At 35.4% G+C, this 12,827-nt stretch overlaps 1 protein-coding gene across 2 annotated transcripts in view; it reads right to left on the reverse strand.

Moving 5' to 3' along the window:
* The window catches only part of AHCTF1 (AT-hook containing transcription factor 1), an 88,333-nt gene that overhangs the window by 69,312 nt on the left and 6,194 nt on the right, over window positions 1-12,827 (reverse strand). For both annotated transcript variants that reach the window (XM_023632558.2, XM_023632557.2), the window contains exons 2-3: window positions 3,317-3,444; window positions 1,261-1,514 (exon numbers count right to left, since the gene is read on the reverse strand). In XM_023632558.2, the coding sequence (XP_023488326.2) occupies window positions 1,261-1,514; window positions 3,317-3,437 (375 nt within the window). In that variant the 5' untranslated portion in view covers window positions 3,438-3,444. The remainder of the gene's footprint in view (window positions 1-1,260; window positions 1,515-3,316; window positions 3,445-12,827) is intronic.

Raw genomic sequence — 12,827 nt, forward strand, 5'->3', positions numbered from 1 at the left:
GAGGACTCTAATTGCAAATAAAGCCATTCACAATCTCAACCCTCACCATTTCTGGCCCCCACTTCCTCCTTCCTCTCTTCCCCAGCCATTCTAAAAAGCCTAGTTTCCCAAATGTTCCATACTCTGTGATTTTTTACAGGCTGGTCTCTGCCTGAAATGTCCAACGTTTTTGAGTACAAATTATCCAGGTGTTCTCCATGGTCCAAGTGCTTGAATTTATCAAAGTACTTATTATATTTATGCTATAATCTTATTATCTGTCTTCTCCCACTAAACTGCTTTTTGACAGCATGGATTAAATTCAATTCACCTATTTATCCCTAAAATCTAACAAATAACTTGATCTATAGTGAGCACTCAATAAAGTGCTAAATTAATTCTGCCTTTACAAACATCATCACTGGCAAAAGTACACATAAGATATCAGGCTATCAACTACTTCAGACCCTCACATTAGCCCACTGGGTCAGTTTCTTCAACTGTAAAAACATATTATTTTGTCATTAAGCTCTCTTTTAACTTTAAAAATTTTCTATCACTATATACATTACATATATGTGCATATATATTTTTGTATATATCACACTACTCTTCCATGATTTTATATTTATGTGTGTCTATATGTTTGTAAGTATACACATTTTTCTCACCATGTATCAAAGAGCAGTAACAAACCTGCTGAAGAAACAACCTGAATTCAAAGTACTTCTACAATTACTAGTGGATAAGATATCTGGCATGTAAAAGGCATAGATATATTAGAACAAATGATAATTACAAATGAGTCCACTACTTAAATATATTATTCAAATCTTAAACAATAATGAAGACATGTTTTCCACATTGCTCCAAGGATATAAGTCTAAAAAGAGAAAAAACAGAGAAGACAAAAAATACCACGGTAATGAATACAATATTTTTATAAACTTTATGTCCTCATAAAATACAACTGGAAATAAGAACAAGACTCAGATGATACTTTTCATATAAAAGAATATTGTCACACTATACGTCATCACAATTTTTACTTTGCAATTTTCTAACTAAGAATAAAAGCTACATTTTAAATGTTACATTTCTTGGATAATATTTTTCACCTCTTTTTTATTTTGAACTTTTTAATAAAAAATAAGACTTCTATAAAAGTAAACTAATTAGAAATGTATAGCTCAATGAATTCTCACAAAGCGAACAGATCCATGTAACCAACAGGGGTTCCGTTTGAAAGCAGAATACCCACATATCTTCAACAGTACCTACCCTTCCAGGAAGAACAACTGCTTTAACCACTCTTGATGTACCAAGGTCATAAAGACAGAGGACACTCCCTTCTGCATCTTCCAATCCGATCAACAATCCAGTTCTCTTCTGCCAAGAGAATTCTTTGACAGCTAAGACTATAGGAGACTGTCCATCCGCTCCACTGAATCTGTATGCAGACAATCGCTCTCCTGTTAGAGAGTTTACTACCTCAAGTTGTGGACCACAAGCCAAGCAAGCAAGTCCGTTTTTCCCTACAAGAAAAAAAAAACCAAAAACGTTGCTTATGATAATACTGTATGTACACAACGAAACTAAATAGCAGTTAGCTCTTTTACATACACGATACACGGATCACTACTCATCAACTTTATATATTATCTCCAAATTGAAATTTAAGCATTTATAGAACAGAATGGTCCTCAAATTAGTAAAATAACTTGAACAATTACTACTGCAGCAATAATAAAGTAACCATTCAGTAAAGCTGCCATGCTACGTGCCTAAACACAGCATCTCATTTACTCCTTGTCCCACTGCAATACAGAGATAAGGCAACTAAACTTTCACATAGTTAAATAACTCATTTGAGGCTGCACAGCTACAAATACCAGAGCCAAAAGTGGATCCCAAGTCTGTCTAACTCCAAAACTCACACTTTCACTATATTATACCTTAAGAGTTAAACTAGGTACTATGGGAATTACACAATATAACACATGATTCTATCCCTGAAGAGTTCAAAACTAACTGAGAAGATAAGACACAACTAGTATAACAATAGGAAACACCAGGAGTCCTTCTTGGCCCCTTACTCATCATGTTTGGATTTTATTCGGCATGCAATGTAAAGTAAGTGGAGGCTAGTTTTAAGCAGGACAGTGACAGTCTGATTCATATTTTTAAATGTCACTCCAGCTGTTAAGCAGAGAACGGACAATAAGGGAGGAGCACAGAGTAGAAGCAGGGAATGATACCCTCTGCTTGGTTAGCGGCCATGAAGTGGACTGACTGGAGATTCATCTTAGAGGCAGAATTAAAGAGATTTGCTTGCTGATGAATAAGATATGGAGAAGTGAGTAAAACAGAAGAATGAAGAACAGACCCTGCATTTTCCCTTGAGCCACCAGATGAATTGTGGTAACTTTTACTACTATATTTGTGATGCCTATCATGCACCCAAGTAGATAGTTGGATATACTCGATATAGCTGAGGGAGGCTACACAGGTCAAGGAAACAGCATGGCACAGATGGGGACCCAGAATGCATGGGGTCAAAGCTTGTTTTTGCAACTCACTGTGTAGCTGGGATCAAGTTACTCATCCTATTTGATTCTCAGCTACACAGAACAGTGTCTACTTAGAAAAGTCTAATACTTACCTCAATGAAAAGTTGTTACAGTGCCGGATAAGTACTGTTACTACTTTTAATATTCAGGAGAACAGCACTGTAAATAGTCAAAAGACTGATACATGTTTTGCTGTCTTTTTGCTAGGAAGAACAGCTGTGAATTTCATTTTCAGACAAGTCTTCTGCAGTATCTTTCACTAGACTGAAATCTGTAATTTAATGGCTCCTTAGGTATGTTATTCTGCTGTATTATATAACCTAAACTATATATTAAGATCTTGTTCAGATTAATGGAATTAAGAAAAAGACTTTCTGAATATTTTGTATCACCCAGGGCCCTACAATCAGATTTTTCTACTCATTAGACCGTTTAGGTTCTAATCCAAGCTCATAACTAATAACACTTACTGATTTAAAAGGAAAACCAGCTGTATATTATTTCCACTTTCCAAATGTAGATCCTCAATATTAAAAGACATAAAACATATGGTATTTTAAAATGAACTATAACCACCCCCCCAGAGAGTCAGTGAAAATGTGTCCTGGAGTATGTAGATATTATATACGTAGTTATAGATGTTATATATTTACATAAGACTATTGTAACCACATTTTTTTTCTTCCACATAAAGAAACTCCAATATATGCTTATTATTATTTATCTTACAAATCAATCAAATCAGTAAGTTTTCACCAACATTTTACCTGCAGCAAATTTTCCACGAAGCACAGCTTCTAATCTTATTTCCTCTTCTCCAAGGGCTTGAACAGTCACTTCTGGAAACTGCAGAAGAGCACTAGTCACTTGCGCTGTTAAGTCTCGCATACTTCCACTGTAAATATTTTTAAAAGATAACATTATTATGATATATTTATACTATAATACACTTGATTATCTCTAGCCAGACAAAAAAAAGGCACCACACAAAAGTAAATAAACTAAAACTAAAATCTGACTACAAAATACATATTATCTGCTTCCGGGTCTGAGGAATTCTCTCCTAAGAAAATACTTCCCAAACAGCCTTAGGAGAGTAAAGATTCATTAAGGCAGATGTTCTAAGCATATACACGATTTCCTAAATTCTCTGAAAACTGGTTCAATGCAATTAATCTTATGGCCTGACCTACTCTCAAAGAACACTTCACACACAAACAGGAAAAACAGATATATTTTAGAAAAACTACTACTACAGTAAAAGGGAAGAAAGTCCATGAAAAAAGTCCAAAACCAAAGTAACCTCAGGAATTGAGTTTGGCACATGTCTTTAATTGCATAGGGAAAAAAATCTAGAATTATCTTTCATTTCTAACATATAGAAGACTAGATTCTCTGAATGACCCTCCCACTGTAAACAAACAAAAATGATGGTTAAAATATAAAAGTATCTTTTTGAATGATTACTGAGTTGGCAAAGCCAAAAGAGAAGACAGTAGGAATTTTGCAAGACAGTAGTAAGCTGGCCTGGGTCTTGAGGGTTAGCTCCCAAACGCACTCCTGATGATTGGACCTTGTTGGGAGCACTCTGAGGTCCACAGAGGCAGAAGATAAACCTTAGGGCTAACAGAGCCCACTGAACTCCCTAGAGCTGGATCAGCGTAAAGCTGAGTGAGAGAAGCACGCACTGTGCAGGACAGGCAGCAATAGAGCTGTTCATTTTGACCATGGCTCCAAGGCTCCACTCAGAAAAAGAAAATTCCCCTTCACAAATTAGTGGCCATAATTCAGACTATGTTACCTGAAAATACTCAGGTGAAGAATTGAGAAAATGAACTCAGTCAAAGTAATATAGCAAGGATATCATGATCAATAGCCAGCAGAATCAGTCTATCGGACTTCAGATATTGAAATGATCAGAGAACAGAAAATAAGCATGTTTAATATGTTTAAAGACAGCAAAGATTTAGCTTGCTAATGAGGAGGAAACGAAAAATTATAATGAAAAATGGTCAAGTAGATTTGAAAAAAAAATAATGGAACTTCTGGAGTTAAAAATGAAACAAGCAAAATTCAGAACTTAATGGAGCAATGAGAATGTTGCAGCTACATACAACATGGACATACATCAGAATACAGCAGTAAACAATAAAAGTAGCACAAAATACATGCAGAATAATTACAGTTATAAAGTTAAAAAGACTGCATAATAAAACAAAATATTGCCTAAGGATACAAATATATGTAGCAAAACTAAGAATAAAACAAGGAAATAATAAACACAAAATGCACAACAGTAGTTACCTTTCAGAGAAGGAAAAGGAACTGGAATGGAGTGCATCATGATTCCTTACAAATATTCTTTTGTACCCACTCCACAAACAATTCTTTTGTACTTACTTAACAGACAACAAAAACAAACTCAAAAGGTAAGTAAAACAGTAGACTAGAAAGAGAAAGAGAGCCCCAAAACTTATCCAGAATCTAACACAGAGAGACAAAGAGATGAGTAGTTAAAAGTTATAGACAATATCCAACATATTTATTGAGAATCCTCCCCCAAAATATAACACTAATAGTAAGGAAGAGGCAACATTTTAAAAGATACTTCCCAGACTTATAGAGATACACCAATTCTCTGAAATCGGGAAGACCTGTGAATTCTAGGTAAAATAAATAAAAAGAAATGACTTTTCAACAACAACAGTGGAAGCCAGAAGTCTGGAATATCTTCAGAATTCTAAGCAAAAATACTTGTCAACATAGAATTATATACCAGTGAAATTTCCTTAAGAACAAACATGAAACATTTTTAGACAAATATAAACTGATGTTACCCCAAAGAGACCCTCCCTTAAAGGGAATTCTAAAGGATTACAGGTAGAAGGGAGCTTCAGGTAGAAGAGTGATCAGATAGAAGGTCTGAGATACAGAAAGAATGGTGTGCCAAAGTACTGGTAAATAAATGGAGAATCTAAAATATGGCTACATAACAACAACGATAATAATGCTTAATGTATGAAATTCGTTCCTAGTCCTTTTATTGTCTGAAAGAATAAAGATACACTCGTTTACTTTAGACTTTCTTACACACCCATGTTGAAAATATATACAGGAAGAGGCATACACAAGAATGCTCTTAATAACCAAATATTAAAAATAACCAAACAAGAGAAAGAAGCAGAATTTACTTTATCAGATACTAAAAACATACTGTTACATTATAATAATTAAAACAATGTGATATAAGGCTAGTAATGGATAAACAGATCAATGAAACAGATAATCTAGTCAGAGAACCACCAAAACTCAGTAGATGATAAAAAGCATATTTCAAATCAGAAAGGAGCTATGGACTATTCAACTAACACTATTGGTACAATTTGCCACTCCTTTCTAGGAAAGAAGTTACACACATTACCTAGGCACATACTACACATTCCTCCCCTAATATCTAGACAATGAATAAAAGTATATGTGTGTGTATACACATATCATGAAGCAATACAGAAGAAAGAAGATAAATTCAGGAAAATTAAGAGAATGCTAATCTCTTTCAGTTTGGAGAGAAGTAAACTGAAGGGTTGAATGGATAACCCTAGAAAAACTCCAGGAAAATTCCAGGTGTAGCAAGCCTCCAACTCCATATTACACCACAGGACCTCAGCCGAGGGCCATCTTCCAGGGCAATGCACTGCCTTCTTGGGAGAAAGGCATTAAAGTTCAAAGGAGTCTCCCTGGCAGGAGAGCGATGCCAGGTACAAGGTTCCCCAGGAGGGGCTAAGCTCAATTGTAACACTCAGCCCAAGCCACTCTCAGGGAAGAAAATCAATACTAACAAAATCAAACCTGTGGTAAAACAATAGTATAACAGCCACTCTTAAAAGATCCCTTTCTTAAAAACAAAACAAAAAAACCCATTTTTATAAAGAAATAACTGTCACATTAAAAGAATTATCAGAGGGCCAGCCCAGGTTCGGTTCTGGGTGCAGACCTACACCACCCCTCTGTCAGGCACCATGCTGCAGTGGCGGCTCACATACAAGAAGCAGAACAACTTACAACTAGGATATACAAGCACGCACTGGGGCTCTGGGGAGGGGTAAAGGAAAAGAGAAAGACAGCAACAGATACCAGTTCAGGGCAAATCTTTCCCTGCAAAAGAAGTAATAATATATATTCCTTAAAAAAAAAATCATAAGTTTAATAATTCCTGTCCTTTAATTTCAGTTTATTTTTCTTATAAAATTAATTTTCAAAAGAAAATCACATTTATAGTTTAGTCTATTTCATAAAATTAGCCTCTGTATGAATTCTTCTATCTGTATATCTGCACACAGAGATGTCTGAAATATTAAAAAAACTTTAGCACTGTTTACTTTCGTGTGACCCAAATTTGGGGTGATTTATTCCCTTTTTTTACGCTTTTCAGTATGGCTTAGATTTTAAAAACATTTTTAATTTTTATAAAATCAGTAATAATTACCTAAAGAATTTTTTAAAAACAGAACAAAATCTAAAATAAAAAAACTTTGAAAACACAGGAGATATTTATGTAATCTTAGGATGGGAAGAAGGTGCAAATCAACCTAATATTCACTAACAATCAAGAAAATGCCATGTTAAATCATGATACATTTTTGCCAATCACTGTTGAAGGGAAACACACGTGCATAAACACTCTTGTGGGACCATAAACCTTAACAGCCTTTTTGGAGGATAATTTGCCAGATTATAATTATACATGAACAAATCTTTTGACCTGGCAATTCTAGAACTTTATCTCCTGTAGGCAAAAGACTTACATCCTCTCTCTCTCTTAATTATTCAGGTCATTTGGAGAAAGAAATCCCTGTCACTCCATGACTTCAAATATTGTATGACAGTAACACCACAATTCCTTCCAAAACAACACACAGCACTAATCATTCTCCATCTGGAGGCTCTCAAGACACCTCAAACTTGACATTTCCAAAATGAAACAATCTTTCTCCTTCCTGTCTACAAATCTGGCCCTTTTGTTCTATTTCCTCTCTTGGTTAATAATTCTATCGCCTACCCAGAAACTTTGAGGACTTAGCTAAAACAATGATTGTTCAAGAAACTTTCCTTGGATCGCTAGCTTTCCCCTCACTCCCCCATATCTGGATTAAGTTCCAATTCTCCTACTCATTCCTGATGAACTTGGTACTTCCCCTTTCATGCATGGCACTTACACTGTACAACTGCCTCTCTGTATCCCCAAGATTGAGAGTTCTTAGGGAACAAATATGTACCTTACTTATCATTTTAATCCCAGTAGTTTCCACCCTGTGGAGGGGGCACAAAACTCTGGCTGAAGACATGAATAAATGGTTTCCTTTTCCATTTCCTCCCCTGATCATGCAATACAAGTGGGCACCAAAAACTGCCCATTTTACCAAAAAAAAATTCTGCATTCTAGTCAATCATTTCCATTCCCAATGACGCAGCCTTTGCCAAATGCCTGATCTCTAACTAGAACAAAGGTCTTCTGATCTCCAGTTTCTGGTTCTTTGTCATTCTTATTCTTTATACCCAAATCTATAATTGGCAAGTACTTAGGTACCCTCCCCAAAATTTATGTGAAAAAAATAAATTTGAAAAGGTCACTCAATGAGTTAACAAAACATGAGTTTTAATTTTCTGTTTAGGCTATAGATGCTATTTTCTAGATGAAAATCTGATCAACTGCCTCAAAAAACTTATTATTACTACTAATTTAAAAAACCGTAAAAGTTATGTTTGAGATCTCCCTCCCATTAAAAGTAGATCCAAAAGTATAATCTAAAATAAAGTACTCAGATTATAATTACTGTAATATACGGTCAATGGAAAGTAATGACCATTAGCCTCCAATACAAAAACCTCATAATTATCTAAGGGTCCTAAACTCAAGCTTTAGATGCCAAAAGCATTCTATTTACAGAAATTGGTCATATCCCTCTCCTCCTAAGTATCTTAGAACCAAAGAAATTTTTAGACAAATTTAGGCAGGAAAGGCCACAATCACATTGAAATTACATTGTTTTCCCCTCTGATGGTCTTCTATAGCCTTGATAAAACCAGCGTAATGGTAAACTGAAGCTTACAGCAGTTTTCCCATTAAACTTAAGACCAAACTCATTTCTCCAGAGCTAAAATCTTCAGAATTCTATGTGGCAGCTTTTCCCAAAGTGTATTCTGTGGAGTATTCATGGACATTAAGCAAAAACAGTTTCATGATCACCGCAACTCAATCCAGATTACCCCAACAGAATTTTTAAAACATCTCCTCCACAAGGTGATTCTAAATAATGCACAATAAAAAATTTTCAAGTGAAATATAATAAACGTTCTATTTCTTAGGCTGGATGTACTTTTTGTTATGCTGTTTTTAACATAAAACAAAGATGACGTATGATGTGGAGTACGGGCTCAGTCACAGTATTTAAAAAGAGAACTGTAATTTCCACTCCAGATATACCCTCCCACCTAAAAACAGAGAAAAAATATATGAAACAAGGTGTTTAGACACTGGACAACAAGGAGGCACAGGACAGTGGAAAGGAAAGGAAAACAAGATGACCTCTAGGACTGCCCCAGCTTACTGTGTACAGTCCAGGATACAGAGCAGGGAGGGGAAACCCAAATAGAGCCCAAGGGTCTCCGTGAGTTGAGGAGACAGAGTTGAGAATGCCACAAAGCCAAAGGTAGCTAGAATTCACAGGACACAACAGTGCAGTAGAAAAGGCCATAGAAAGAGCTCCAGAGATCTTCAGTGGGTTTCCCTGAATCTTCATATGATCAGCGTAAGCATGTAAAGAAACTACCAGAGGCCAAGAATGAATCACTGAAAAAGTAGGAGAAATAATTCCCAGAGGTTACACAGGGCCAGGAACAGCTGCAGAGTGGAGAAACTTCCTAACACATGGGGCACTTAGATTACTCAAAAAGGTATTGATTACTTCAACAGCAGGGAGAAGAATCAGCCCTCGTCTAAAAGCTCCTCTAGTTCTGTCTAAATAACCTCAAAAAGCAAGCCTCAAAAGAATCAAACTGCTTCCCAGTAACTTAGCTGCATCCCAAAACAAAGCTCAAGGATATGTAAAGGGATGCAAAAATATTCAGTACTCAAGAAAGTAAAATTCTACATCTGATACCCAATCAGAACTTGTCAAGCATGCAAAAAAGTAAAAAAATATGACCCTTAATAAGGGGGAAAAACCCAACCAATAGAAATAGACTTGGAAATGGCACGGAAGTTAGAATTACTAGATGAGGACATTAAATCAGTTATTCTAGATATAATCCCTATGAAGATAGAGGAAAGTATGAGCATGTTAAGGAAAGATTTGAAAGATGTAAAAAAGACAAAATCAAACTTCCAGAGATGAGAAATACATTGGATGAGACTAACAGATTAGACACAGAAAGTATTAATGAATTTAAACGCCCACAAAGAAACTATCTAAAATCAAGCACAAAGAGAAAAAAGGCTAGGGCAGGGAGGGAAAGAAGAGAGCCTCAGTGAGGTATGGGATAACCTCGTGCCCTAACATGTGTAACAGGAATCTCCAAAAGGAGAGGACAGAAATATTCAAAAAGCTAATGGCCAAATTTAAGGAAAACTATAAACCCACAAATCCAAAAAGGTTAGTAAACTTCAAGCAGTAGAAACATGAAAAAACTCTACCAAAATACATCATACTCAAGGGACAAAGAGAAAACCTTAAAAGTGGCACAGTCACAGAGGAACAATATAAGGATGACAGGAGACTTCTCACTGAAAACAATGCAAGCTGGAAGACAATGCAACAACATATTTTTAAGTTCTGAAAGGAAGAAAAGCTGTCAACCTATAATTCTACACCCACTGAAAATATTTTTTAAACAAAGGCAAAATGAAGACCTTTCAGACATACAAGAGCTGAAAAAACAATCACCAGCAGATGTGCACTAGAAGGAATGTTAAAGGAATTCCTTCAGGCAGAAGGAAAATAATAACCAGAGGAAATCTGGATCTACACAAAAAAATACAGACTACGAAAAATGGTAAATATATACTTTTTTTCTTATTGTTAGTCTCTTTAAAAGACAAGTGTCTATTTGAAGCAAAAATGATACCAATATATTGAGTTTATAACATATTTACAAGTAGAACAAATGACAATAGCACAAAGGCCTAGAGAAATGGAAGCATACCATTACAACGCTCTTACTCTATACATTAAATGCCGTAATGTTGTCTGAAGACAGTAATAATTTAAAGATGCACACGGTAAGCCTTAGAACAACCACTAAACACACACACACACAGATATAGTTAATAAGCCAATGAAAGAGATAAAATGTCGTAATAAAGTTAATCCAAAAGATGGTATAAAAAGGAGGAAAAAGAACAAATGGGACAAATGAAAAAAGGGGAAGACGGTAAATTTAAACCTAACCACATTACATCAATAATCACATTAACGACATGACTTTAACATTCCAATTAAAAAGCAGAGACTGTCAGATTGGATAAAAAAAAAGCAAGACCAAGTTTAAACAAAAAGATTAGATAGATTGGAAGTAAAATAATGGAAGATATACAATGCTAATACTAATCAAAAAAAGCTCGAGCAGCTATGTTAACATCAAAATAGAATTCAGAGCAAAGAATATTACCAGGGATAAAGAAGGTAATTTCATAATGATAAAGGGGTCAATTCACCAAATAAACATTAACAATCCTGAACATTTATGTATCAAATAACAGAGCTTCAAAATATATGAAGCAAAATCTAAGAGAACTGAAAGGAGAAACACACAAACCCACAATTGTAATTGGAGAGTTCAACACTTCTCTCTTCATAACTGATAGAGCTAGACAGAAAAGCAGTAAGGATGAAGACAACCTAAACACAATCGACTAACTTGACCTAATTGATATTTATAGAACATTCTACCCAAGAACAAGACTACACATTCTTTCAAATGCACACAGATGACTTACCAAGATAGACCATATTCTGAGCCATAAAAGAAGTCTCAAATTTAACAGGATTCAAATCATACAAACTATGTCCTCTGATTACACTGAAATTAAATGAGACATCAGTAACAGAAAAACATCTGGAAAATTTAGAAATATTTGGACTCTAAATAACACTTCTAAAGGACCCATGGATCAAAGAAGAGATCAAAAGTGAAATGAAGAGTATTTCGAACTGAATGAAAATGAAAAGATGACATACCAAAATTTGTGTGATGTGGCTTAAGAAGTGCTCAGAGGGAAATTAATAGCACTAAACACCTGTAAAATCTCCTATCAATAACCTAAGCTTCTACCTTAAGAAACCAGAAGAGCAAATTAAACCCAGCATGAGCAGAAGAAAGGAACAGAGGTGCTAAAATTAATGAAATAGAGAAAAAAAGAAAAACTAAAGAAAAAAAAAATCAATGAAATCAAAAGGTAGTTCTCTGAGAAGATCAAAAAATACTGTATAGACATAGAGAACCAGATCAATGAAAGCAAGAGACCAGAAACTGAACTATTTCACTTATGACAAAGGTAACATTTCAAATCATTGTGAAAATTACAAACTTTTAATAACATCCTGAGACAATTTAGCTGTCCCTTCTGGAAAAAAAAAAAAAAAAAAAGACCTCCTCCTCAGTATGATACAGAAATGGTAAACTACAGATGAATAAAAGATCTAGGGGCACACCCTCAAAAAAAAGAGTGGTGGGAAGAGGAAGCTATAATCTATGAAGCCACTTCTATGTAGTAGGCAGTAATCAGACTTTAAATCTTCAGGTAAAACTGACACCGTATCAGTCCTATGGTTTCAGGTACTCCACCACATCTTTATGTCACTGGTACCCTCATTCTGAGAAGCACGCGACATAAACTTTTTTCTTTCTTTTTTTTGAGGAAAATTGGCCCTGAGCTAACATCTGTGCCCATCTTCCTCCATTTTACACGTGGGACGCCTGCCACAGCATGGCTTCATAAGTGATGCACGGGTCCATGCCCAGGATCAGAACCAGCAAACTCCAGGCCACCAAAGCAGAGCGTGTGAACTTACCTGCTATGCCACTGGGCAGGCACCCAAACATTATTTTTTTTACATTATTTTATTGAGGTCATATTGGCTTATAACATTGTGTAAATTTCAGTGTACAATAATTTCATTATTACATTCTAGTTTCTGTACAGACTGAATTGTGTTCAGGACCAACAGTCTAGTTTTTATCCGTCACCACACGTGTGTCCCTTTACCCCTTTCACCCTTT

This window comes from Equus caballus, chromosome 30 (assembly GCF_041296265.1).
Source record: "Equus caballus isolate H_3958 breed thoroughbred chromosome 30, TB-T2T, whole genome shotgun sequence".
Classification (NCBI taxonomy): domain Eukaryota; kingdom Metazoa; phylum Chordata; class Mammalia; order Perissodactyla; family Equidae; genus Equus; species Equus caballus.